General features: G+C 52.0%; 1 protein-coding gene and 1 long non-coding RNA gene across 4 annotated transcripts in view; one reads left to right on the top strand and one right to left on the bottom strand.

The window, feature by feature from the left end:
- Positions 1-2,356: 2,356 nt before the first annotated feature.
- LOC105494784 (hes related family bHLH transcription factor with YRPW motif like) lies at positions 2,357-17,826 on the bottom strand. Of its 3 annotated transcripts, none has more exons than XM_011763608.2 (5): positions 17,694-17,826; positions 10,704-10,770; positions 9,554-9,637; positions 7,967-8,048; positions 2,357-5,715 (listed from the first exon to the last, which is right to left on the bottom strand). In XM_011763608.2, exons 1-5 carry the CDS (start codon positions 17,771-17,773, stop codon positions 5,042-5,044), a joined length of 987 nt encoding a protein of 328 aa, XP_011761910.1. In that variant the 5' UTR covers positions 17,774-17,826; the 3' UTR covers positions 2,357-5,041. The 3 variants fall into 3 exon arrangements, with proteins under 3 accessions (XP_011761910.1, XP_011761912.1, XP_011761911.1); XM_011763610.3 differs by lacking the exon at positions 17,694-17,826 and adding an exon at positions 13,025-13,371; XM_011763609.3 differs by lacking the exon at positions 17,694-17,826 and adding an exon at positions 10,971-11,116.
- Positions 17,827-17,939: 113 nt separating this feature from the next.
- The window catches only part of LOC105494785 (uncharacterized), a 17,302-nt gene continuing 7,400 nt past the window's right edge, over positions 17,940-27,841 (top strand). Inside the window, exons 1-3 of the long non-coding RNA XR_011622784.1 lie at positions 17,940-18,231; positions 20,723-20,890; positions 21,616-21,735. This is a non-coding gene — a long non-coding RNA (uncharacterized lncRNA). The remainder of the gene's footprint in view (positions 18,232-20,722; positions 20,891-21,615; positions 21,736-27,841) is intronic.

Below are 27,841 nucleotides of genomic sequence, written 5' to 3'. Positions count from 1 at the left end.
CACCACCATACCCAGCTACTTTTTGTATTTTTAGTAGAGACGGGGTTTCACCATATTGGCCAAGCTGGTCTCAAACTCCTGACCTCATGATACGCCCACCTTGGCCTCCCAAAGTGTTGGGATTATAGGCATGAGCCACGGCGCTTGGCCACCAATATTTTTAAATAGCATCTAAGTGTTTCCCATGAATAGGTGAAGTTCAGTCTGAACACTGCTCCTCCTCAGTCACCCCACATCACTCCAAGTGCAAGTTTCCTTCCTTCCTTCCTTCCTTCTTTTTTTTTTTTCTGAGATGGAATCTCACCTGTTGCCCAGGCTGGAGTGCAGTGGTGCAATTTCGTCTCACTGCAACCTCTGCTTCCTGGATTCAACCAGTTCTTCTGCCTCAGCCTCCCAAGTAGCTGGGATTACAGGTGTGCACAAACATGCCCAGCTAATTTTGTATTTTTAGTACAGATGGAGTTTCACTATGTTGGCCAGGCTGATCTCGAACTCCTGACCTCAGGTGATCCACTCGCCTCAGCCTCCCAAAGTGCTGGGATTACAGGTGTGAGCCACTGCACCCAACCAAGTTTCTTAAACAAGGTCCCACCTTGGCATTCCCTTGGCAAAATCTTCCAGGGCTGTCACTGCCTAGAGGCTGAAGCCCAGACTCTGCATGACGCTCCCAGCCTTTCAAAGTTTGGATCCAGCCTCCTCTCATTAATGACACTAATGACTAAGATTGGTGGAGCAGTTCATACGACCCAGGCACTCTATTGAGAGCTTTACATGTGTTATGTCATTCAATTACCACCCAACCTTAGGATACGATGTCTTAGTTCAGTTTCCTCATCTGTAAAATGGGATTCCAAGAAAAGCATTGGCTACAGTGTCTGGTACACGGTTATCACTCAACCAATAGTAACCATTGCTGCATCTTCTCTGATTTACTGATGAGAAAGTTGAGGATAAGGGAGGTTCAGTAACTTGCCCAAGACTACATACAACTCATTAATAAAGAAGTCTGGCTTCAGTGCCCAGGCTAGCCCACCTCTCACCCTGTCACTGAGGGCCCGTGCTCAACTCAGAGCCAACATCTACAGCTTTTCTTGATGAGGTCTCCAGGTCTTTGCGCACAGAATAGTTCCCTTCCTCCTCCTCCTGGAAAGCTTCCTCCTAGAGCCACCTACCCCCTTGACACCCTGGGCAGGGTCACATACCCCAACTCTGTTCCCTTCAGCCTTCCCAACAAACCTCCATACTCTCATCTCACCAAACTATCATCTTGATGGAGGGTGTGCCCCCCACTCAAAGTGACTATGTCCTTCCCAGCTCTGGCTCCACTGTGCCTGGCTGGCACGGAGCAGACCTCTGTGTTTGCTGGATTTGTTGTAAGCCGAATCCATCAGCCAGCCAAGCCAAGGGTGGAGAGCAATGCCTGCTGGCAGGACAGTCTGACTGCTCCCAGCTGTCAGTGTGCACTTGGAGTGGACACTCGCACTTGCCTTTGGCCAGGGTCTCCTGGCCATTTGCCAGAACTTCCAGTCCCTTGGCCCTGGCTCTCACTCTGCTCTGCAGCCTCCCCGCAAAGTCGGCCAGCAGGGGGTTCACCCCCTAGAGGGGCCCGGACCATCCACAGCATGAGTCCAGAAGATTTCTCACCTTCTCAGTTCACTTCTTCAACAAGTATTTATTGAATGCCAGCTATGGGCCAGGCCCTGTGCTCAATGCTGGGTACAGAGTGGAGAGTGAACCAGGCATGGCACCTGGCCTCATGAGCTTACACTCGAGTGGGAGGGACAGTCAACCAACAAGTAAATTACACAAAGGGATATGCAGTGGCAAATTCCCCATGAAGGGAAAGAACAGAGGCCTTGTCATAGATGAACTCAAGTACAGTGTTTAAGGAAGGCCTCTTGGAGGAGGCAACTCTGAAGCTAAGGCCTGAGGGTCTGAAGAACTCAGCCATGCACAGGGTAGGGGAAGACCATTCTTGGCAAAGGGAACAGCATATGCAAAGTGCTGGAGGTGGGAACGAGGCTGGAATGTTGAGGAAATGAAGGAAGGCCAGGTGGCAGAAGCTCAGGTAGCAAGTCTGGGACTGGCAAGAAATGAGGCTGGAAGTGAGGTTGGGACCAAAACAGGAAGACCTTTAGAATAACAGGGTAACAGAGTGAGGTTTTCAAACAAGAGATGATATGATATGACCTGCAGCTTTCAAGTTCTCTCTGGTGCTACTGAGAACTGACTGACAAAGCAAGAGGGAAGACCTTTTTGATCTGGGGGAGTTGATGTGGCCTGGCCAGGCTGGCTGTGGATGCAGACAGAAGTAGACGGACTCCAGAGATAGTTTAGAGGTAGAATCTACTGGAAGTTTCCAGAAGCACTAAAAAAAGCTTTATTGGATGTCCGCAACAACCGCTGCAACGGGGTAGGAGTTGGAGACCCCAGGAAGGCTTGGGGATAGAAACAGAAGATGCAAGTCCTTGACCACGGAATCAGATCACACAGTCACCCTTCCTTCCACAATATCCCAGGGACAATGAAAGCAAGTTCAGCCAAGATGCTGAAAGTGCTGGGTCATTCCCACCTCATTTCAGTGGCGTCACAGATTCTCTGGAGTTGCATACATGCAACGTGGAAATGTGTTTCCCACAGCCCCACTAGGGATGCTCAGGCTAGGAAGTTGCCAAACTGCAAGACTACATCACTGACCTGGTATCCCAGGAGCAGCAGCAGCAGCAGGAGGAGGAGGAGGAGGAGGAAGAGGAAGAGGAGGAGGAGTTGTCCTTGTTCCTGTCCTGAGTGGGCCCCTTCATGATAAAGGGGAAACTGGCCTTTGCCTTCTGTTACCTCCTCTGTCTGTCCCCACTCCTGGGAGCATGTGTGAGTCCTGTCTTCCTTCTACCTCAGTCTCCCCTCTGCCTCCCTCAGGAGCACTCCCTGCCAATGACCCACTCTCTAAAATGATCCCCCCTCTCCTTGCTACTGCACATCTCAGATGGGTCCAGGACAGCAGTCTGATGGAACTAGCTCACACTAAAAATGAAAGAGGTGCTTTCCTCTGTATCCCTCCTTGAGGAGTTTGTCTTTTCAAAATAGCTTTCTGGGACACTCAAATGATCTCCTCCCTCTTATCCACCTCTTTGAAAGGGCTCTTTTCCCCAGGGTTTCTGCAACTCACTTTTCAGTCCATGGAGTCTCCTCAATGCAGCCTCTGGGGAGGGTGGTTCCACCAAAGGGAGGAGGTGGGAGAATCTTCCCAGGGGTGACAACTGAAGTATCTAACCAGTGTGGAATGAGCACCAGTGAATTGCTGGCTCTGGGACTCCACAGCCTTGGATCTGCCAGGCAGTAACCAGATTGTAGGAGTCCTAGGGGAAGTGCCAGGCAGTCGGGGGGCACTTGGAATCACTTGGGGGAGTAGATATTTACCAGTGAGTACAAAAGGGTTTCTGCATTTTTTTTTTTCTTTTGAGAGGGAGTCCCGCTCTGTCACCCAGGCTGGAGTGCAGTGGCGTGATCTCGGCTCACTGCAAGCTCCGCCTCCTGGGTTTACGCCATTCTCCTGCCTCAGCCTCCCGAGTAGCTGGGACTACAGGCGCCCGCCACCTCGCCCGGCTAGTTTTTTGTACTTTTTAGTAGAGACAGGGTTTCACCGTGTTAGCCAGGATGGTCTCGATCTCCTGACCTCATGATCCGCCCGTCTCGGCCTCCCAAAGTGCTGGGATTACAGGCTTGAGCCACCGCGCCCGGCCGGGTTTCTGCATTTTATCAACTGGTGTGGCAACACTGGTCCCACTGGGTGTCAGTCCAGTCTCCACTGTTCTGCTGGGAACAATCGCTGGACCATTTGTTTCCTCTATTAGAAAAAGTGGCCTGGGGTGGAGCTGAGGAATGAAATGGCCTCTGAGCAGAGCCAGCTCTGTGGAGTCCTGGTGAACAGGATCTCAGGCCCTCGACCCGTTGCATGACCTTGAAGGGCCGAGGTGCCTCGAATCATCTTTTCTCTTGCCCCTCCTCACAGTTATTTTTGTCCAGCCTGACAGCCCTTGGCTGTTCCAGCAGTCTGGGCTCTGTGAGCCGGATGCAAACCAGGCAGCACAGACGTCTGGTGCTGAATCCCAAGAGGTTCCTCTCTGCACACCATCACATGGGGCCACGGCCCCTCTGCACTGTGTGCACCCAGTGGGGAGGGACCACACGCCTGGAGGATGGTGACTGTAAGACGTGGGGGGCTGGGCTCTCCATTGCTCAACCCTGGCTCCTGTCTGGGAGAGCTGTCCAAGGCCTGGTGTGAGGACACCCTGTCACAGAGTTTTGCTGCTGCCTAGAAACCTCCCAGCTGGGTTTATCAGGCCAGCTGTGTGCAGGGACCTGTTAGCCAGTGAGAGGATGGGTGTCTGCCACTGGGAGGAGGGTAGGAGCAGGCTCTGCTGGGCCCCCAGTCTCCAGGCCTTGGCTGTGGTGGAGAAAGGGTCTGTCCTGTGGTTCAGTGTGATGGTGTGGCCCAAGGACAGGTGGGCAGGGGCAGACAGGGTTCCCAGGAGACCTCTTTGTGGCCCCTGCTCAGTTACTATCTCCAGGAAGCGAGGCAGACACTATGTTCCAGCCTCTTGGCGTGGGAAGGCTGCAGCCAGTCAGTCATTGCTCCTGACTGGGGTCTGACCGCTCCAAGGAACAGCCTGCCTTGGGTCCTGGTGCCCTTCGGGTTAAAGCTTTTTCCCAGACCCAAGGTTCATGCCTCCTGCTGGTGTGCAGAGGGCAGGAGAGGGGTCTGGGCACAGCTCTGAGGGTCACTCCCAGGACTCATCTGTGCAGGTGAGGAATGGAACCAAGCCTCTGAGACCAGAACAGCTCCAGGAGAGCTGGGTGGATAAGCTGGGATAACAGCGAGGAGGAGAGATGGGCTGGAGGAGGAGGGGGCCTCTGATGGCTGGAGAATGTGCCTTCACATATGAGCCAGTCCAGGAAGCAAAGCAGAAAAGGCAGTGCCCTTTTTTGGGCTCCTGGTAAAAGAACCTTCCTTATTCCTGGGGCAGGGTGATGAAGGGGCAGGTCAGAAAGCCCCGATTTCAGTGATTTCAGAGACCCAGGAGTGGTACAGCATGGCTCCCCCTGGCCTCCCAGCTGGCCCTGGGGAGGATGAGTTGGGGGCGGGAACAGCCACGTAAGCAGCGGACCCTATAGGACCAGGGGGTGTGGGGGAGGAAGATCGCAGGAGGGGAGTGATGTGGCTGTTCCTGGCAGCCCTGCTGCTGGGGGCTACAGGCACAGGGGTCGCTGGCCTCTCTAGGGGGCGGGCCCTCCGGGTGGAAGATGCCCCTCGACTGGGCAGCACATTCCTCCGGGCTGGCAGGATGATGCCTGTGGCTCTGCGAATGGGAGCGGTTCGGAGGGCTGGGATGGGGTAAGCAGGAGAGGAGGTGTTGGGCAGGACAGGGCCAGGCACTCTTCCCAGGACGGCGAGCTGGTTGCTCAGGGCTGGCAGCCCCGGGCAGCTATGGAAGAAAGACCAGGGCCAGGCAGCGAAGGCCAGGGGGCCAGCGTGTGTGGGCGAAGGCTCCATCTCGGCTGCGTAGCTGTTGAGGTGGGAGAGAAGGCGAATCCGAACGGGGTCTGCACGGCTGCTGGGCCCTTCAAGGACCCCCAGGTACCTGATGACCTCGGTGAGGCACTCCCGAAAACCAATGCTCCGGAAGTCAACTGCCAGGGCTCGGGCATCAAAGAATCCTGCAAAGGGAGGCGTGATGAAGGTCATGCCAGGTGTGGGGAGAAGCAAGGGGCCTCCGTCTGTCTGAGTTCTGGACCTGCCTCCTCCACTCACTCCCTGGGCAGCCTTGGCCATGTCACCCTGACTCTCTAAGCCCGTCTCCCCATCTGCAGAGTGAGAACAAAAATCCCTGCCTGGGGTGGAGGGTGGAGGGTTTAATGATCACATGAATTCACTAAACTATGAAGCATTATAAAATATAAAATATTGCTTGCATCACCATTCATGATTAATGCAAAGAAAAAACTTTGTGGCCAAGATAACTTCATTGAAGTAAATACTTGACAGATATGAAAGGTTGTGCACTTGAAGGTATAGAACAACTCTGCCTGCTGAGAGGGGCAGATGCCCAGGAAGGGAGGTGGCAGCAGCAGCCATCAGAGTGAGGAGGCCCCTTGGAGAAGGCAGCATAGTGTAGCAGTGAAGTGTGAGGTCGTCAGAGGCCAGGAGAGCTGGGTTCAAATCCTGGGTCAGCTACTTAACTAGCTGCCTCATTGTGGACAAGTCTCTATCTCTCTGTGCCTCAATTTCCTTAGCTGTAAAATGGGGATATAGCAGTGCCTACTGTATAGAGTTGTGAGGGTGAAATTAAAATAGTGCACAGAAAATGCTGAATAAATGAAAAATTAGCTATCACTTATATTACTGGCTTGACCCTGTTGGCATCTGAGTTTGTCCCTTGGCTCAAAAGGCAATCTGGAAATCAAGACCCCACTGTGACCCTCAGCTGCTCTGCCAGGGACCCTCTCTTTGATGGATAACCACATAAACTTCCTGCACAAGTATTCACATCCTCACTGCCTCTCCATACCTGTTCCTCTCTTGACCACCTTCTGGGCAAAGACAGACAGAACAACCCCAGTCAGCATGGTCTCATGACGATGGCAGCAAATATCTGGTCCTTAGTTCATGGCCCCCACAGAGGAACAGCTCAGCTGGAGACTATGTTTGGAGCCAGGTCAACTTGTGGGCAAGAACCAACTCTACTCTACACTTAGCCATGTAAGTTCAAGCAAATCCCTCACCTTTATGTGTTTGCTGTTCTTTTTTTAGTTGTATTATTTATTTATTTTTTATTTTTTTGAGACAGAGTCTTGCTGTTGCCCAGGCTGGAGTTCAGTGGCACGATCTTGGCTCACTGCAAGCTCCGCCTCTTGGGTTCACGCCATTCTCCTGCCTCAGCCTCACGAGTAGCTGGGACTACAGGCGCCCGCCACTATGCCTGGTTAATTTTTTGTATTTTTTAGTAGAGATGGGGTTTCACCGTGTTAGCCAGGATGGCCTCGATCTCCTAACCTCCTAATCTGCCCGCCTTGGCCTCCCAAAGTGCTGGGATTACAGGCGTGAGCCACCATGCCCGGCCTTTTAAAAATTTTTTTTGAGATGGAGTCTTGCTCTGTCCCCCAGGCTGGAGTGCAGTGGCCGGATCTCGGCTCACTGCAAGCTCCGCCTCCCGGGTTCACGCCATTCTCCTGCCTCAGTCTCCCGAGTAGCTGGGACTACAGGCGCCCGCCACCACGCCCAGCTAATTTTTTGTATTTTTAGTAGAGACGGGGTTTCACCATGTTAGTCAGGATGGTCTCGATCTCCTGACCTCATGATCCGCCTGCCTTGGCCTCCCAAAGTGCTGGGATTACAAGCATGAGCCACCATGCCCGGCCTGGGAGTGTCTTTAAAGCCACTGTTCCATTACTTTGTTGTAACTGATGGGCTTAAAATAACAAAATGAGTTAATTTGTGTCCTGCTACAATCCTGAGATTTGTGGTGAGCATGATATGTCACCCCAGCACCGCCAAGGACCCCACAACAGCCCAGAAGGCTAGACCAGTGGGTAGGATACCACGCTTCTCCCTGGGCTCAGGGGGTCAGATTGGGATCCCAGTGAGAATTAGCTCATTCAGGCAAATCCTTAATGAGGTCCTGGGTTGGGGAAGGGTGGGACCCACAGGAACAGTCTGTTACAGAAGAAAGCACCTCCCAGGTCTAAGACTGGAGGGAGCTGAATTGAGGAAAAGGTTGCGCCAAATGGAGACCCTGGAAGTGGAGAGGGAGATGCCGAAAGGAGGGAGAGAAGCTTTGCAAATGTTCCCTCCATTGACCTAGCTCCTCAGAGTGGGCAGCGTATGGACTTGCTCACCAACGTATCCCCAGGGCCCAGCCTCAAAATATTTGTTGTATGAATGACGCCTGAAAGAGAAGAGCATGGGTACCTGTCCCGCCAGTGGCATGGAGCATTTTCAAGTGATCCACCGTCATCTGTAAGACCTCGGCTTTCTCCAGCTTGGAAGAGCCCTGCGGGTACAGAAGACACAAGGGTGGAGCCTCCAGCTGACCATGTCGCTGTGCGGCGTCATCAGCACTCAATGTCTTGATTTTCTCACCTTCCTCACACTCCACTGCTGCCTGCAACTGGGCTTCTGCTTTGGCCAAATTCTCCAAATCTAGAACATTCTTTTTTTTTTTTTTTTTTTTTGAGACGGAGTCTCGCTCTGTCGCCCAGGCTGGAGTGCAGTGGCCGGATCTCAGCTCACTGCAAGCTCCGCCTCCCGGGTTCACGCCATTCTCCGGCCTCAGCCTCCCGAGTAGCTGGGACTACAGGCGCCCGCCACCTCGCCCGGCTAGTTTTTTGTATTTCTTAATAGAGACGGGGTTTCACCGTGTTAGCCAGGATGGTTTCGATCTCCTGACCTCGTGATCCGCCCGTCTCGGCCTCCCAAAGTGCTGGGATTACAGGCTTGAGCCACCGCGCCCGGCATCTAGAACATTCTTTTCAGTTCTCCTCTCAGACCACCTGTCCACTGTACGGCTGCCGATCATCTTTCCTGAAACCACTCCTCCCTTGACTTGCACGACAGCACTGTTTCTGGGCTCTCCTTTCACCATGCCTCTTGATCTGCCATCTCTTAGCACAGTAGTGTCCCTTCTGTGTTACTTCGCATTCTGCTGCCCTGCAGAGGGGCTTGTCACCTCCATGGCTTTAACCGCCATCCTCAGAATGAATGCCTCTTAAACCAGCTCTTCCGGGAATCCAACTTCAGATTCAATGTGCCCAAGATCTAGCTCATCATCTTATCCCCAGACTACTTCTCTTCCTGTTTTACTCTCTTGGGAAATGCTTCCTAAGCCTCCCAGGTGAAGCCTGAAGATCAGACGCTCCATGGGAGTCCCTTGAGGGCAGATACTAGGTCTAGTTCACGGCTGGTCCTGTGACGGTTTTAGTGAACATCTGTGGGATGACTGACTTGTTCTCACCAGCATAAGGGAAGGCAGAGGACCTGTGACCTATGCCTTGGTGCATAGGGTGAGAATCTCCTAGGCTGAGCCCACTGTCTGATTCCCCACTGTAGCTCCCCCACCTTAACATGCTCGATGGCAGAGTGCTCACTCCCTGAGCAGCCTGTTCCACTTTCAGATCATTCTGGAAAGGTCTGTAGTGCGGACGGATGGGGGCTTAAGAATCACATAGTCCTGTGCCCTGCTCTTTACTAGCTGTGTGATCTGGTATAAGTTACTTCACCTCTCTGTGCTTCAGTTTCCTTACCTGTGCCATGGGCATAATAATCCCTACCTTTCGGGATCATTCTAAGGAGTCAATTCAATGGGATGATGGACATAAAGCCACCTGAGACACCTAAATATAAATTTCCATTCCTCTTACCCTGGCCAGTGACAGATATTGGTAAATGAACACAGCATCTCAGGCAGCTGCTACCAATCAATGAGAGATGCCACGCGAAACGAACCTTATCTGCCACCCACACAGTGTTTCCTCTAGCACAATCAGCAGTGTCACATACCTGTTTCTCAAAGGCAGTGGGGACCAAGCGTCGCAATTCAGACAGGCTACTGTTAATGCGGTCTCGACGCCGTTTCTCTATGATCTAAACAATCATGACAAGAAGTTACTCACAGGTGCGTCATCAGTTTCCAAAGTGCCTTGATGGACATCAACTCATATTTACCCACACAGTTTTGTGAGGGAGATCAATCTAGTCTTACTTTATGGTGGAGAAAACCAAGGCCCAGAGAAGGACAGTGATTTGCTTAAGGTCACACAGCAAGAAAGTGCAGAGCTGGGAGGACAACTCAGACCTCTTGTCTTGGTCTATAGGGGTGATATTCAAGATGTTTAACCGCTGGTACAGCAGGGCATAGCCAATCAGAATGAGGACACCAGCCACGGTGCAGGAGCAGGCCCTGGAGGCCCCCACTGGGCCAGGAGGGAGACCCTGTCAGCTGTGAGGTCATGAGATGGTGTGGAGAGTCCCACGTGTTGCTCTCTCTAGCTGTAGAGCCCTTGCACTCACATACCCTCATTCTTCCCTCACGATAATGGTAGCAGAACACTGGGAGCAGGACAGATTTGACCTCATTTTACAGATAAGGAAAATGAAGGCTGGAAGGAAGTGGTTTGCCTAAGGGCTTACAGTCAGTGAGTGTCAGGCTGCTCTCTGCCAGACCCCAAGTGTCTGGACTCCCAGTGCGGAAGCACAGCTGCATCCTGGGAGGAAAGTGGGGCTGAACAGGACGGACAGATGACAGCAGCAAGTGGGGATCCTTCTGTCCCCTCCCCCACCCTGGCACACTGAGGGGGATGAAAATTCTGGACTCAGAGACGAGACAGAAGATAGGATGGGGGGCAGGCTGGAACAACAATCATAATGGCCTATTGTGTGTCTGCTATTGTTACATTAATGCACTTAATCTGCAAAGCAGCCCTTTGAGGTGGGCCCTGTCATTATTCCAGTTACACAAAGGAGCAAATCAGGCTCAGAGAGGTTAAGAGGCTTGCCGGGAATCACCCTGATAGCTAGTGCCAGAGTAAGGATTTGAACCCAGGCAGTTAGCTTCATGGTGAAGTTTCTGCCCAAGGTTCTCCCCGCCAGACTGCAGGGGATTCATGGCAACCCTTTGTTGGGCAACTCAGAGGCTGAGACGGACACTCACCCCTCTGCGTTTCTTCCTGGCTTGCATCTGCGAAGGGCTGGGGGTGGACAGCGGCCTGGCCATCTGGCTGGAAAGGAAAAGAAAAGCTGATTTTTCAGGGCTGGGGGACCGTCTCCCTGGCCTGGGCCGACCTCGGGACAGGAGGAGCCGCAGGGCGGGCCTGGAAGGAGGAGTTTGCTCTCCCCTTCTTCCCGGGGACTCATTTCAACCCAGGTCAAGTCCTCTCAAGCACTCTGGGCCCACTTTGGGCTCTTGGTCTGGACCTACTCGGCCTCGCCCCTCGCCCCTCGCCCCTGGCTCCTCGCAGCGGCCGTCGGGGAACCGCGCACCGCGGCGCGGTAGCTCCGGCTCCTGCAACCCGATCCCCGAGGGCGGGGCGGGCGAGGGCACTGGCCGGCGGCGGCGGGGCTGGGCCGGGCGGGTTGGGTTTCAGAGGGAGCCGCTGGGAACGAGCGTGGAAAGAGCAGATGCCGCTGCTTCCCACGGGCCGGGCGCGCCGGCCGCCCGCCCTCCGCTCCGCCTGCAGCTGCCGCCTCCTCCCACGCGGTGCGGCCGGGGGCGAAGGGGAGGCGGCATCTGGGTCACAGGCCCTTCTCGGATGCTCTGGGACACGGCCCTGGCCTCCCAGAAGGCCCCGTCCCCCCAGCCTCGGCCACTCCTCCCACTCCGTGCCCGCCTTCTGCAGCCCCGGTTGAATGATGGATGTTTGCTCACACCCCAGGAGCTCCCATTACAGAGAAGAGGCTCAGCCCTGGGGGGAGCTTTTCCTGCCCAGACTCTGACCAAAATAATCTTCAGCCCAACTGCTAACCCTTCTTAAGGTTTTCTGCTTCAGAAGTTCTCTTAGAATGTTGAGGATTCGCTGGGTCCACTGAGGCATCATTCATTTGGCCAACACTTCTAAGGCCTTATTCAGGCCTGGGTGGGTGGTGGTGCACTCAGCCAGACCCCAGCCCTCCCTCAGCTCAGCTCCAGTGGGCAGACACTGCACCAACAAACAACAAACAAGGTGACTCCCCTGCCATTTCGGAAGACATAACGCCACACATCTGAACAGGAACCTGCAAGCTGGACTTCACCCACACCTGCTCCTGTTGCCCCTGGGTTCCCCATCTCAGTGAAGGTACCCCGCTTCTGCAAGGTGGAAAGCTGATGCTGTCTTTGATTCCTCCTCCTCCTTGCCCCCACCTCATCAAAACCTGCCCACACTATGTCTAAAATATATCTCACGTCTGTCCTCTTCCTCTCCGCCACTTCTCTCAATGCTACGCCTCTATCATTGTTCATCTGGATGCCTGCAAGAGCTTCTTGTTGGGTGCTTTTACAACCTCTTTGACTCTCTACAAGCCTATCTCCACACTGCAGGCAGAGTGATCATTTAAATCTGATCATATCACTCACTTAAAACTCCTCCGTGGCTCCCCAGTGTGTTTTTGTTTGTTTGTTTTGGTTTTTTTTTTTTTTTTTTTTTGAGATTGTAGTCTCACTCTGTTGCCCAGGCTGGAGTGCACTGGCATGATCTCAGCTCACTGCAACCTCTGCCACCCAGTTCAAGTGATTCTCCTGCATCAGCCTCCGAAATAACTGGGATTACAGGCACCCACCACCATGTCTAGCTAATTTTTGCATTTTTAGTAGAGATGGGGTTTCACCATGTTGGCCAGGATGGTTTTGAACTCCTGACCTCAGGTGATCTGCCCGCCTCGGCCTCCTAAAGTGCTGGGATTATAGGCATGAGCCACCATGCCTGGCCCCAATGTTTTTTAAGATCAAGGCCACCATCTTTCAGGTGGTCCAACTGGCCCCTGTCAACCCCTCCAGACTCAACCCTCTTCCTCTGTATGCTCCAGCCTATGAATGCACTAACTCCTTCTGCAGTTGCACATACTGTCCCCTAGCCTAGGTCCACCATCTCTGGTCCACCCATCACCCCAAGCCCCAGTCCCTTTGCCCCATAACTTCTATAATCCATCAGATCTCAACTCAGATGGCACCTCCCTGGGGAGCCTTTTCTAACATTCCTCCTCCTACTAGTATCCCCTGCTCAATACTCTCCTAGCACCCTGCTTTCACAGCATTTATGCCAATTTGTTGTTTTATATGGTTATTTGATTGATGTCTATCTCTCCAACAAATCCGTAAGCTCCATGAGGCCATGAGCCATGTCTGTTACATTCACTATTGCAGCTTTGAACACAGCAGAACTCATGGTAGAGCTTTCTTCTCTCACCCATGTATTTGGCATCACTGGGGAACAGAGACTTAAGCACCATAAAATCTACGGCCTAGGACTTTGTGGAATGGGGGCATAAATGACTTACCAGAAAGGTCCCAGCCCATGTGACTACCTTTTTGGCATTTGAATTTGGATCATTTTCATCAACTGCTCAGAGAAGGTTGCAGAAGAGACCAGATAGCATTTGTCAAATCCTACTGCTATGTCCCTGGCTTTGTCCAGACACATCTGGAAAAGGATATCTCCCACCCAAACATCTGGACAAGCAGACCTGGTAAGAAGTTTGTAATAGCTCCTAGGAGGGAGGGCCCAGCAAGCTAGGTCCAGGCTCAGATGGCCAGATCCTGAGATCTATGGGGCAGCTTGTTTACAAAGCCTCACTGGTTCACTGGGGACAAGCCCCAGGAGCCAAGACACACTAAGAAACATGACCTTTGTTCCCCCCAGCTTGATAAAGCGTCTCTTCGGGTATTGGGTTAGCCTCGCGCACGTCACTGCCTCTCAGCCTGATCCCTCCGCTGGGACCATCTGTTGGAGGCTGACGCACCCTTTTCAGGGCAAAGCAGTGCTGCCATCCCTTTTTCCAATCTCCTGGTCAGCTTCTCCCTGTTGTATTATTCCCCCCTTCTCCTCCCCCCATATCTCAGAGGCAAACCTCACATTACAGTTTTCTTGGCAACATTATGTGTCTTTCCCTCCTTTGAGCCTTACAAAAGCCCATCTTACAGATGAGAATGCTGAGCTTCAGGAAGCTAAAGCAGCTTGCCCAGCCTACCCAGCTGCTAAGGAGCAAAGCCAGCAGGGAATCCGCATCTTCTGGCTCCACTTCAGCATTGTTTCCCTTCTAATTCCTACTTCCTGTCTGTCTGAATAGCCTTCCAGACCCCTTATTTTTAAAGTTCCCAAGAGCCCAGCCAGAGCTCCCTTCCAGCCCATGATCTGGCCCTGACAGTGGGAGGAGGTGTGGGATTCTCTTGTCTGAGAATCTGAAAATGACAGAGATTTTCATGGACCCAGAGAAGATACGTTGACCATCAAGATCTGCTCCATAGGCCTCTAGTGGCTCCTGGCCAGAATTCTGGGGCAGTCTCTTATAGCACGGAAGCTTTCCAGGTGGTCCCGACCACCCTCAGTGCTGACTTCCCCTGGGAACTCCCCCGTGGAACCCTTGCAGATGACCCTAATCATTTTGTGTCAGCCAAAGGCAGAATCACCATGTCCCAAATGAAGAGATCTCAGAGAGAACTGAGTCCATTTGTAAAATGAGGAAACTCAGAGCAGAAGGGATCTTCCCCAGGTCACAGAGCAAATTAGAAGAAAATCCAGAACTACAGTCAGTTCTAGTGTCTGGTGGCTTTTTTTTTTTTTTCTTTTTTTGAGATGGAGTCTTACTCTGTCACCCAGGCTGGAGTGCAGTGGTAGGATCTCAGCTCACTGCAACCTCTGCCTTCCAGGTTCAAGTGATTCTCCTGTCTCAGCCTTCTGAGTAACTGGGACTACAGGCACATGCCGCCATGCCTGGCTAATTTTTTGTATTTTTAGTAGAGACGGGGTTTCACCGTGTTAGCCAGGATGGTCTCCATCTCCTGACCTCGTGATCTGCCTATCTCGGCCTCCCAAAGTGCTGGGATTACAGGCATGAGCCACTGCACCCAGTCTTAAGTGGCTTTTAATCTGGGGCTTTTGCCAGTGCACCCCATATATTCATCATCCCGTCATGTAGATCTTGGAGCCAGTACTTTTTGTTCTATACTGCATTTCCACATCTATTTGTCTAATTTATTGCACAATAGCCCTGTGAGTGAAGTATTATTTGGGTCACTTCACATTTAGGAAAAATAATCATTTTACAGGTGGAGTGACAGACACCGGAGTTAAGAATCACTCCAGTAAGTCCAGTCTTCGGACTTCTGGTCTTTTCATTAGACCATGCTGTCTCATAAATATGTTGCCCCCCCAACTGAATGGTGACCGCTTTGACAGCAACATTTACTGGAAGTTACTTTGTATCAAAGCAGGGAGTTATGTAACTTTATGTACATTACTTCATCAAACCTTATCCTGTGAGGCAGGAATGCTAATGCATTCCCATTTTGAAAGGGAGAAAACTGAGGTTCAGAAAGGTGTAAAAGTAACTGGCCAAAGTTAATGGTGGTAAGATTCAAACTCAGGTCTATCTGACTCCAAGGCCACCACCTTATATTGTTCAGGAAGAGGACCCTGATCCAGGGTCTGACATGTGGCAGGTGCTCATTAGACATTTGCAAAGGGAGAGGAGAGGCTGTCCTCTCAGTTTAGACTCATCCTGTGTCAGCGGGCCAGGTTCAGCTGAGAGCTCTGTGGGTAAGTTTCACAGATGTGGCAGGACTGCCACCAGGCAGATGCCCACAGTGACGGTGGAACACCCACTGCTTTTTACTGTCATATTTCTGAGTGTGGGGGATTTGCGCCCTGCCCCTGACCCCGAGAGACTGGCTGCCTCTGTCCTGCAGCCCTTGTCAGTGTTTATCTGCTTTCTGTGTACATGAAGCTCTTCTTCCCTGAGAGTTCCCTGAGGGCAGAGGCTGAGCAGGATACATCTGGCCCCCCTATGCCCAGCCTGGGGTCTGGGCCACAGCAGGCATCGTTCAGTGCTCCCTGAATTGAAGCATTGATGTCTGCTGGCGGGGAGGGCCCTTTGGTGAGTGCTACAAAGAGGCGTCTATAAGTCAGCCTCTGCCAGATGTCCAACTGCTTTCTCTCCTCAGAGGGGTCTGCTCCTCTAAGGACAGTGTCTAAAAATGGGCTCTGTATATATAGGAAATGCTATATGTATAGGAAAAAAATGCCCAGTGGTCCTTTTTGCCTCATGTGAGCAGCTGCCCAGATGCCACCATCTTCAAGAAGCCCTCCTTGCCATCTTTGGTTGAGAGTGACCTCTCCTTGCTTAAGTGCCCTCACAGCCCAGAGTCTGTCTCCTTTCCATCCTGTCCATGGTGTTTTTATGACCTGGCAGGTCACTGACTGGGCTGCAAACTTGTGGAGGACAGAAGCCAGCTCTGATCAGCCTAGTTCTCTGGCATCAATTTTGTGCCTCTAATCTATGAAGACCCAATGCCATTGAATTTGAGACCCCGCTCCAACACCACCACATGGTGCTGTGCCCTTTCCTGGCCCTTAACAGGCACGCTAAGATAACTGCTTCTCTAAATAGCAGTTTCTGTTAAACAATTAAGAAAGGCTGATATGTTGCATAGCAAATTGTATTATACACCCTAAAAACAAATGTACAGGATGCAAGAGGAATATCTGTTATGGCATTTTCCTGGGATTTGTGACTGAGGCAGGATCCCTGGATCTCAGAAAACTGGAGAGCACTAAAATTACAAAATGTCCTCCAAAATATCCCTAAGAATTCCTAAGAATTAACTGGGCCCGACACACTGGCTTACGTCTGTAATCCCAACACTTTGGGAGGCCAAGGCAGGAGGATCACTTAAGCCCGGGAGATCAAGGTTGCCATGAGCTATGATCATGCCACTGCACTCCAGCATGGGCAACAGAGTGAGACTGTGTCAAAAAAGAAAGAAAGAAAGAAAGAGAGAGGAAGGAAGAGAGGAAGGAAGGAAGGAAGGAAGGAAGAAAGGAAGGAAGGAAGGAAGGAAGGAAGGAAGAAAGGAAGGAAGGAAGGAAGGAAGGATTAACTGAATTCCCCTCCAATTCTGTTCGAGAGAGTCAAGTCTGGATGAGCCAAGAGAGATGAAGTATTCCTTTCTTTTCCACTGCTGTCTTTGTTTTACTGGTGGGGAAACAGACTCAGGACAGACTCTGTCAGGGAAACCAATGGCCCAAGACCACGTAGTGAGTTGGTGGCAGATTTGGGGCTGAGACCCAGGTCTTCAGACTCCCAATCAGCCCTGCAGCTCTTTCAGGGTGCTGGGAATCACATGGTGTGTGCCTAAGCATGTGCTGTGCTAAGCCCTTGACATACTTTACCTCATTTGGTTTTCCCAATACTTCTATGAATTTAGTTCTATTATTAATGCTTATTTAACAGATAAGTAAACTGAAGCTTAGACAGTTCACAGAACTGCGAGGTAGCAGAACTATACAAGTGCAATTTGTTCGACGGGTTTGAAGCAGGTCAGACTGTCTACCAGGAGCTGAAAGACACTGGCAGCAGGGGGGCACGATAGGAGGCACACTGGAAATGGAGTCTAGGCCCTTGCAAGTCGCTTATTATTTTCTTCAATACTAAGATCCTAAATCCAAAGTCCAGTTTGCTCAAAGGAGGACAAGTTTTCTTCTTCCTGAAATAATTTGTGGACTACATGAAAACTACATCCAAACTAGGATAAAATTGGGAAAGAATGGGGTTACTCTGCATCGTCAGCAGATTCCGGACAGGGGCTAGGGTACCATCAGTCTATGAGAGTTTTCTAGAATCTCCAGGGAAAACTCCTTGCCAGTGGCCTCCCCTAGGCCACTTCAACCGATAGATGATAACCCACTAGCCACCAGATCCCCCGAGCTGAACTCTACCTCCGTGCCAGCATCCCCAGCCCTGCACGACGGAGAGCGCACAGGATCCAGGCACTCATGCGTGTAAAGGCACAGCCCACCCACGCCCCACACGCCGACACCTGTGGCCCCGCGCTCACCCGCCTCTGCCCAGGCGGTGCTGGAGGGCTGGCCCGCCTGCTCCGCGAGCCCGTCGGACCGACCCCCACCTCGCTCGCCCTCCGCGTGCTCAGTCCCCGCATCCCGGCCCTTACCTCAGCTCGCCCTCTTGGCCCACGTCGATGGGTCCATCGGACTCGCCGTCGGAGCCCCTCGGCTCCTTGGGTCGCTTCATGGCGAACGCAGGCTCCCGGGTCTCAGCCCCGCGGCTAGGGCTCCCAGTCGGGAAGTCGGGCCCCGCCCCGGCCCCGCCCCGGCCCCGCCTCAGGGGCACCGCCGCCGCCCTTTCCCAGGGCCCTTTCCTGCGCCGCAGCCCCGGGCGCCCAGGCGCCCCTTCGCCCCCGCGGTGACGCGCCGCCGAGCCGTGGGAAGGCCCTGGGCGGTCGCCGCCTTCACCGACGGCTGGGAGGTCCGGCCGTGCTCCGCTGTCTCGGCTGCCGCGCGCTGGGTGGCCTTGGGCAGGTGCCCTGGGAAGCCCGGCGGGGAAGCCAGGAGTCCCCGTCTGTCCCTGGGTCACCTGGGCGCTGCTGGCCTGTAGAGGCGCCGCTTTGATGCCTGGGATTCCGCAAGGGTCAACCCCGCGCGCTCCTGCCTCCTGGTGTTCTGGAGGCAGCAGACACATCGTTTGTCGAGGTTAGTCGGGGTGGTTGGGGCCTGATCCTCAACAAGAACTCCCCAGCAGCTCCTCCACAGGGGCCCGAAGCAAGTGGAATAGTGTGGTGGGGGCAAGGGGAAGACACACTTCTGAGAGGTGGCAGTCACCCCCAAAAGGGACGGCTGAAGTTGTGGCCACAGCGTCTGAGAAAGCTGGGCTCTGGCCGAGGTCCCTAAAGGCCTGGCTTGGTGGCAGTGGTGAGTTGTCCCTGGGAATCAGTTCCCAGTTCCCAGTTCACCAGAGGTCGAGTTGTCCTGGGCGGCCAGGAGGCCAGGAAAGGGCTCCTTCTAGACGCTCTGGCAGGGCCTCAAAGTGGGAGAAGGAGAGGAAAAGAGGAGACACCCTCCAGCCTCTCTTCCTGGGGCCTCTGCTTCTGACAACACACCAACCTGTTCACTCAGGGAGGGCTCTAGCTGCCCTGTCCTTAGGGAGGGGGACTCGTGGGAAGTTCTCAGATTCCACCGGTCATCCTCAGGCGCCCAGTACCTCAGGGAAGCTCCCAAGGCTCCAGAGGAAGCTGCATGAGAGCATCCTGGAGGTGGACTTCTTGGGCAGGGAAGAGGAGATAGAGGAGGTCTTGGTGTGCTGGGTTAGACGTGAGAGAAGTCTTCCTTTTTGCCCGCTACCAGGTCAGGCCCTGAGGGAAGTCACCCTTTCAAGTGGGAGAATGGGGTTGGTCATCTGAGAATAACTGTGCTTCCACCCCCACAGCAAGGCCTGCTTGCTGGGGGACACTTGATTACTTGATGGGAAAGAACGTTCCTGTGCCCCCTTCCACACACATCCACAGACACAACCAGGTGGCCAGGTATGCAAATACATACACACAGACAGACTTACAAATACATGCTGGTAGGCGCAACTGTCATGAGCGATCAGTACCAGGAAGCCCTGGTGGTCACCCCAGCCACAACTATGGACTCTCATTCCAAATGCCCTCAGTACTCACATCACTTCTGCAGGCACATGCCAGTCAGTGGAAACCTCAACCAACAGAGAAGTTGCACAATCCATGCGCTATGCATTCCCTGGAAAGGCAGAAGTCAAAAAAGCCTCCTGGATGTCTGCCCTGTGTAACTGACTGAGATAGCAAAGATTGGAAGAAAAGCAGATTTGCAGGGGAAGGTCAAGGGCTCCGTGGTGGACATTTCATGTGAGATGTCTTGGATCATCAAAATATAGTGCACAGTTAAATAGAGGGTCTGGAGTTCAGAAAAGGGTCTCAGCTGGATATTAAATTTGGACGTCATTAGGTAATTGATGGCATTTAAAGCTATGGGAGCAGATGGGATCACTCAGAAAACGTGGATGGAGACAGAGCAGGAGCCTAGCTAAATACTTAACATTTGGTGAGCACTTATTATAAAACCTGAAACTATTCTAAGTGTTTTGTAAATATGAACTCATTTAATCCTTGACAACTCTATAAAGTAGTAATATTATAATCCCCACTTTACAAGTGAGAAACGACGGCTGAGAGGTAGAGTAACTCTACCTAAGGCCAACAGGCAATAAATGGAAGGGCTGGAATTTAACAAGGCAGTTCAGTTCCAGAGCCAAAACATTAGGCTTTATTACCTTACACAGCACTCCCCCTTCTTTTTAAAATAAAGACAAGGTTTTGCTCTGTCACCAGGCTAGAGTGTAGTGGTGCTGTCATAGCTCACTGAAACCTTGAATTTCTTGGCTCAGGTGATTCTCCTACCTTAGCTTCCCGAATAGCTAGGACTACAGGTGTATACCACCATGCTCAGCTAATTAAAAAAATTTTTTTTTTGCTGGGCACGGTGGCTCATGCCTGTAATTCCAGCACTTTCGGAGGCTGAGGTGGGCAGATCACGAGGTCAGGAGATCGAGACCATCCTGACTAACACGGTGAAAACCCATCTCTACTAAAAATACAAAAAATTAGGCAGGTGTGGTGGCGGCCGCCTGTAGTCTCAGCTACTCGGGAGCCTGAGGCGGGAGAATGGTGTGAACCCGGGAGGCGGAGCTTGCAGTGAGCCGAGATTGCGCCACTGCACTCCAGCCTGGGTGACAGAGCGACTCTCCATCTCTTTTTTGGTAGAGATGAGATCTCACTATGTCGCGCAGGCTGGTCTCCAACTCCTGGGGCCAAGCAGTCCTCCCACCTTGGCCTCCCAAAGTGTTAAGATTACAGGAGTAAGCCACTATACCCAGCCAATTATGCAGCTCTTAAACATTGTGATATATTATGTAGTACTGACCCTAGAGCTATGCCATCAATATAATAGCCACGAACCCCCTATGGCTATTAAGTACTTGAAATGTGACTGGTCTGAATTGCTATATGTGCAGTGAGTATGAAATACACACCAGAATTTTTTTAAGTGTCAACTATGTCATTGATATTTTTTGTTATGATTACATGTTGCAATGATAATATTTTATAAATATTGGATTAAATAACATATATTAGTAAAATTAACTTCCCTTGTTTTTTTTTAGGTTTTTAAAAATGTGACTACTATAAAATGTTAAACTGCTTATTCAGCTCCCATGATGTTCCTATTGGATGGTACTAATCTGGTGCAGGATTTCTTAACCTCGAGACTACTGGCATTTTGGGCCAGATCATTCTGTATTGTGCAGGGCTGTTCTGTGGATTGTAGAATGGTAAGCAACCTCCCTGACGTCTACCCACTGGAGGTCAGTTATACCCGCTCCAGTTGTGACCATCAGAAATATCTCCAGATAAAATACCAAATGTCCCTTGGGGGAGAAATCGCCCCCAGCTGGGAACCACTAGTCTGGAGAAACTCCAAGATTTAAAGGTTGTAGAAGAGAAAGAGCTGCCAGAGAAGACTGAAAGGGCAGTGGAGGAGAGTGGAGTGTGTGTGTGTGGGTGTGGGCAGGAGCCAAAAGAGTGTTTCAAGGACTTGGTCATGATCCTTTTAAATGCCAGTCAGATCATGTCACTTCCTGCTCAAAACCGTCCACATGCTTCACATCCCATTTGAAATAAAATGCCAACTGCTTACCATGCCCTATACACAGAATGGCTGTAATAACCTGGGCACCTACGAGAGTGAAAGGAGGCAATGCTAATAATCATGCCCGGACAGTCCAGGGCACACTTGAGGTACCATCCCTTAAGCTCGGGCCCCTGCCCATCTCTCCAGCTTCATCCCCAACCACTTTCTGCCTTGTCCACCCACCCACAAGAGTCTTCTTGCCATTCGGATTGGGCCATTCTCACATTGCAGGGGCCAGAGCTTTGGGCGATGAACATATAGCAACACATATAATGTAATGTTAGTGATATTAATTGATGCTGTGAAATAAGATAAAGTGAGGTAGAGACATAGGGTAACTGGGGGATTGGTGGCTATTTTACTTAGGGGTCAGGAGATCCTCTCTGAGGATGAATCATTATGCAAAGACCCGAATGGAGAGAGGGAATCTGAGATCTGAGGGAAGAGGATTCCAGGCAGAAGGAACAGCAAGTGGAAAGCCCTGAGGTAGGAACAAGCATGGAATATCAACGGAATGGTGATATGGTTTGGATCTCTGTCCCCATCCAAATCTCCTGTTGAATTGTAATCCCCAATGTTGGTGGTAGGGCCTGGTGGGAGGTGAGGGAGGTGGGTTTCTCATGAATGGTTTAGTCCCATCCCCTTGGTACTGTTCTCATGATAGTGAGTTTTCACGGATCTGATGTTTAAAGGTGTGTGGCATCTCCCCTGCTTCCTCTTTTGTTCCTGTTTTTGCCATGTGACGTGCCTGTTCAACCCCTTTTGCCTTTCACCATGACTGGAAGCTCCCTGAGGCCTCCCCAGAAGCAGTTGCTACTATGCTTCCTGTACAGCCTGCAGAGCCGTGAGCCAATTAAACCTCTTTTCTTCATAAGTTACCCTGAAACACAGGGAGGTTAAGTAACTTACCCCAAATCACACAGCTACTAAGTGGTAGAAATAGGATTCTACCCAGGCAGTCTGGCGCCAGAATTCATGCTGGTAACCACTGCATCCTGCATTAGAGCTGGGTGGACCAATCAGGAGACTCTTTTTTTTTTTTTTTTTTTTGAGACAGAGTCTCGCTCTGTTGCCCAGGCTGGAGTGCAGTGGCTGGATCTCGGCTCACTGCAAGCTCCGCCTCCCGGGTTTACGCCATTCTCCTGCCTCAGCCTCCCGAGTAGCTGGGACTACAGGCGCCCGCCACCTCACCCGGCTAGTTTTTTGTATTTTTTTAGTAGAGACGGGGTTTCACTGGGTTAGCCAGGATGGTCTCGATCTGCTGACCTCGTGATCCGCCCATCTCGGCCTCCCAAAGTGCTGGGATTACAGGCTTGAGCCACCGCGCCCGGCCTAGGAGACTCTTAAAATAGGCCAGGCAATAAGGGTTCCTGTCTGGGTGACTGAATGGATGAAGGTGATGAGCACCAATGGGAAACACTGGAGAAGGGAAGGAGCTCACTATGGACATGCTGTTTGTGAGACCTAGGGCACACCCAAGAGGAGAACCCAGGGAGAGGTCTGGGCTGGAGTAGAGATTTGGTGGCTGAAGACATGGGGTACATGACATAGCTGTCCCAAGGAGCTAGTGCAGATCCAGAAGGGAGGGGAACCTAGGCTAGGACCCTGGGAAACAATAACCAAAGATTCTCTGGGAAGAAGGAGGAGAATCCTGCGAGAATGGAGCACCAGGGACCAAGGCAACCAAGAGCCAAGAAAAAGGGCTTGGTCACCAGTCCAGGGGCTCTAAGAGGAAAGAAGTGTGATCAGGAGGTCACAGATGCCTTGGGATGAATGAACAGAGGCAAGGGAGGCAGAGGCAAGGGCAGGATGCCATGGACTGGGAAGTGTCTGGGGTGGAGGGTTGCGGAAGCAGGTTTAAAAAGGGGGCACGTCAGCCAGGCACAGCAATAGCCTATAATAGCAGCTACTCAAGAGGTTGAGGTGGGAGGATCACCTGAGCCCGGGAGGTCAAAGCTGCAGTGAGCCTTCATTGCACCAGTGCGCTCCAGCCTGGGCAGCAGAATGAGACCCCATCTCTAAGGGGAAAAAATAAACAGAAAAAAAGAGGGGCAGGTCCATGAGAGAGGCCACCCCACGCAACTCCAGGGACCAGTAGAGCCTCAGGAGGAATTTGCTCACTGATGGAAAGGGAGTCAGAAGTAAGGAAAAGGGTGAGAGGCCCAGGAGTAGCAGGCACCCTCAATCCAAAGGGAGGGAGGACGAGACGGGCCCTCTATTCTACCCTCTGCTCCTTTCTCTCTGTCCCAGAGCTGAGCGAGCTGGAGATTTTCAGTGATGAGTTTCAGTTGCAGCAATACTTTCTCTATCACTGAGCCCACACTAGGTCAGCCCCGTCTGCTCTCGAGGCTGGTATTCACATCACTAAACTGATATGGCCTGGGCTCTGAACGGTTGACTTGCACATAGACTATACACTGGAACAGGATTCCAGAGACCACTGCTGGGCAGGCACCGAGCCTCTAACTGCTGCATGGTGGAGGTATCTGGGGGGTCTCAGAGGAGATGATTGGCACGGAGATGCCCAGGGTGGTGGTTGGCGGTTATTAATTGTGGAATAGTTTATGTCTGTCCTGGCCCCTAGAAAAACAGCAGAGACATACAAGGACTTTCCCGGCCCATGGCCCAGGATGAAGTAGGGGGAAGAAGGGGCCTGGAGCACTCAGGTGCCACTCAGTCTTCCCTCTGCAGGACCTTGTCCTGACTTTGAGCCTAGCGACACTGAGACCCAGAGAGGGACAGAAACATCCCCAGGGCCACACAGTGAGACAGAAAGTGAGCCAGGACAAGTGTGGCCTTTCCGTGCCTTGGTTTTCTCATCTGTAAAATGGGATGATACCAAAGCCACTCGCTGTACAGGGTTGTTGTGAGGGTTAAGTGAGGTAAGATGTAGATAGCAATGCCTGCTGTGGAGAATGGGTGCTCTAATGTTATATTTGGGTTCGGCCTCTGTCTCCATCCACTCTCTCCCTAGGTGGTTCACCTACTCCCTGGCTTTTCCTTCTGTGAGCAAACGATTCGCTAATTTATATCTCAAATACAGACTTTTTTTCTCAGGTTCAGACCCATAGATCCAACTGCCCAGTCGTTTTCCTTACACTTATGTTGGTCCACCCACATGGCAAGACCTAGCCGGGGTGTGCTGGGCCTGTCCTGGACCTCTGCAAGCTCTCTGTGCCACACCCAGATGTCAGGCACCCCATCACCACTTTCCTGTTCCCCGTTCCATCCTGAGAACAGTCTGAGTCTCCTTGCTTCCCCCTCCCCCCACCCCCTGCTCATCCCAGGCCCTTCCTGTCCTCCCCTTGCCCTCCTCCCCCGCTCCTCTGGGACCCATTGGGCGCTCACTTTCCACCTCCACAGCTGCTGCCACAGCTGGTCACTGACGGAATGTGCAGCTGCTGGGAGCCACATGTGCAGAGCAGGCGGCACACAAGCTACCCCTGGGGCTAGCGAGGGTGGGGGCTGGGACCATCTGTCTGTGTCTGTCTGTCTATAACACACACATGCATGTACACCCACACACTTCCAAGCTCCTTCTCTAAATAAGGTGATAAACATGTTGGTTTGGTTCCCTTCCCTGTCCCTGGGCTGCAGAGTTCATGCTCTACTTATCTGGGCCCCTGAGAGCAAAGCAGCTGGGCTGGCCCTGCTGTCTTGAAGCTTATACACTCCCACCCCTACATTCAGGCAGTACAAGTCCCGCAGGAGCCACGCAGGGGCGGAATGGCAGACTGGGTGTTCAGAGCCTCCCTAGCTTTCCCAGGCCCTGGGGGGTGGCCCACCAAGGAGGAAGCCAGAAGCTTCAGGCACATTCCAGAGTCCCCTTGGCAGCACCCAGAGGCTCTGGAGGCGTGGCAGCCTGTGGGCAGGGCCAGCAGCATCTGTCCTGGTTCCCACACTCTGGCCTCTCTGGAATCTTGCATATTTCTCTTCCGTGTGTGCGTGATGTCAGCAGGACAAGGATACTGGGGGAGGTGGGAGGGGAGGGACTGAGCTTCCTGAAGTCAGATGGCCATGGGTGTAGGGGTGGGAGCTGGGGGAGGGCCTGGTCCCTGCCATTGGGCACACAGTGCGAAGAGGACGCCCTGGCCTCTAGCTCCCGGGCCTGACCCAGAGGGACAGCTGCTGCAGGCTGTTGGGTAATCATGCTCCTTGCAGCAGGTTCTCTCGAAGGAGATGTGAGTTATGCACTCTCCTGGCAGCCACAGAGGGTACATGTTTTGCAGCATCACCCAGCAAGCAGGTAACAAGTTCATAGCCTTGGGCTGTGGCTATATTATTCTCACATTGGGATGAGCTTTATACCACTTGGAGCTTCATAGGGCTTCTAAGGGGAACTTTGCCAGAGGAATGAAAGAATGAAGATTCATGGGTAGGTAGGCGCAGCAAACCACCGTGGCACTCCTTTACCTATGTAACAAACCTAGGCTGGGTGCAGTGGCTCACGCCTGTAATCCCAACACTTTGGGAGACCGAGATGGTTGGATTACCTGAGGTCAAGAGTTCAAGATCAGCCTGACCAACATGGTGAAACCCTGTCTCTACTACAAATACAAAATTAACTGGGTGTGGTGGTGCATGCCTGTAATCCCAGCTATTTGGGAGGCTGAGGAAGGAGAATCACTTGAACCCAGGAGGCAGAGATTGCAGTGAGCCGCACTCCTGGGTTCAAGTGGCACTGCAATCCAGCCTGGATGGCAGAGCAAGACTTGGTCTCAAAAATAAAACCCCCCAAAACCCTGAACATTCTGCACATGTATCCCGAAACTTTAAATTAAATTTTAAAAAAAGAATGAAGATTCAAATTGCTATGGTCTGAATATGCCTCTCCAAAATTAATATGGTGAAACCTAATCACCAATGTGATGATATTAGGAGGTGGGGCCTTTGGGGGGTTATGAGATCATGAGGGTGGAAGTCCATGAATGGGATTAGTGTCCTTATAATTAGTGTCCTTATAAAAAAGGCCCCAGGCCAGGTGTGGTGACTCACGCCTATAATCCCAGCACTGGGAGGCCGAGGCGGGCTGATCACCTGAGGTCGGGAGTTCGAGACCAGCCTGACCAACATGGAGAAACCCCGTCTCTACTAAAAATACAAAAATTAGCTGGGCGTGATGGTGCATGCCTGTAATCCCAGCTACTCGGGAGGCTGAGGCAGGAGAATCACTTGAACCTGGGAGGCGGAGGTTGCAGTGAGCCAAGATGGCGCCACTGCATTCCAGCCTGGGCGACAAGAGTGAGACTCCACCTCAGAAATAAATAAATAAATAAATAAATAAATAAATAAATAAATAAATATTAAAAAAATAAAAGAGGCCCTAGAGAGCTAGCTCACCCCTTCCACCATTTGAGGACACAGCTAGAAGGTACCATATATGAACCAGGAAGGGGGACCTCACCAGACGCCAAATCTACCAATGCCTTGATCTTGGACTTCACAGCCTCTAGAACTTTGAAAAATAAGTTTCTGCCGGGCGCGGTGGCTCAAGCCTGTAATCCCAGCACTTTGGGAGGCCGAGACGGGCGGATCACGAGGTCAGGAGATCGAGACCATCCTGGCTAACACGGTGAAACCCCGTCTCTACTAAAAAATACAAAAAACTAGCCAGGCGAGGTGGCGGGCGCCTGTGGTCCCAGCTACTCCGGAGGCTGAGGCAGGAGAATGGCGTAAACCCGGGAGGTGGAGCTTGCAGTGAGCTGAGATCCGGCCACTGCACTCCAGCCTGGGCGACAGAGCCAGACTCAGTCTCAAAAAAAAAAAAAAAAAAAAAAAAGAAAAATAAGTTTCTGTGATTTATAAGCCACCCTGTTTATGGCATTTATGTTTATGTAGCAACTCAAATGAGCTAGGGCACAGATTAAGTCAGGTGAAATGTGGTGTTTCAGAGGGAATGGCACTGAATTTAGAGAAATAGCCTGGCATTCAGTTTCCTTTCTGAACCTAATTGTGTGTGTGCTCAGACACGTCACTTCCCCTCTCTAAGACTTAGTTTCTTCCTCTGCAAGATGTGGATGAGAATATTTCACTCGTGCCTCCCCTGCCCAGAACAGAAAACAGTGGAGTGAGGGGAACCAGTATTTTTTGGCTCTGTAAGAAACAGATGGTTCTGCTTCTTAGGGAGGTCCCCATTAAAACCACTCCTCAAATGTATCCCCCAGAGGAACTCAAATGACAGAAGACGATTTGTACTACCCTGAGGTTCAGGGGGACATAGCTCAAGCAAACTTAAGTGTAAGCTCAACATTTCTTTTGTGCATTTTATCTGTAAAATAACATGAGAGAGTCAGTATAATGTAGTGCTTAAGAGACACGCTCTGGGCCGGGCATTGTGGCTCACGCCTGTAATCCCAGCACTTTGGGAGGCTGAGGCAGGAGGATCATAAGGTCAGGAGATCGAGACCATCCTGGCTAACACGGTGAAACCCCGTCTCTACTAAAAAATACAAAAAACTAGCCAGGCGTGGTGGTGGGCGCCTGTAGTCCCAGCTGCTGGGGAGGCTGAGGCAGGAGAATGGCACGAACCCGGGAGGCAGAGCTTGCGGTGAGCCGAGATTGCGCCACTGCCCTCCAGCCTGGGCACACAGGG

This window comes from Macaca nemestrina, chromosome 1 (genome assembly GCF_043159975.1).
Source record: "Macaca nemestrina isolate mMacNem1 chromosome 1, mMacNem.hap1, whole genome shotgun sequence".
Taxonomy (NCBI): domain Eukaryota; kingdom Metazoa; phylum Chordata; class Mammalia; order Primates; family Cercopithecidae; genus Macaca; species Macaca nemestrina.
This window is presented reverse-complemented; position numbering and strand designations above follow the sequence as displayed.

Bases quoted from the DNA above. Each gene is read 5' to 3' on its own strand.
- LOC105494784 (XM_011763608.2), bottom strand. From the start codon at position 17,773: ATGAAGCGACCCAAGGAGCCGAGGGGCTCCGACGGCGAGTCCGATGGA. The intron at 9,638-10,703 runs GTGAGTGTCCGT...ATGATTGTTTAG, and splicing joins CCAGGAAGAAACGCAGAGGG to ATCATAGAGAAACGGCGTCG. The intron at 8,049-9,553 runs GTATGTGACACT...CTGTACCCGCAG, and splicing joins CCACTGCCTTTGAGAAACAG to GGCTCTTCCAAGCTGGAGAA.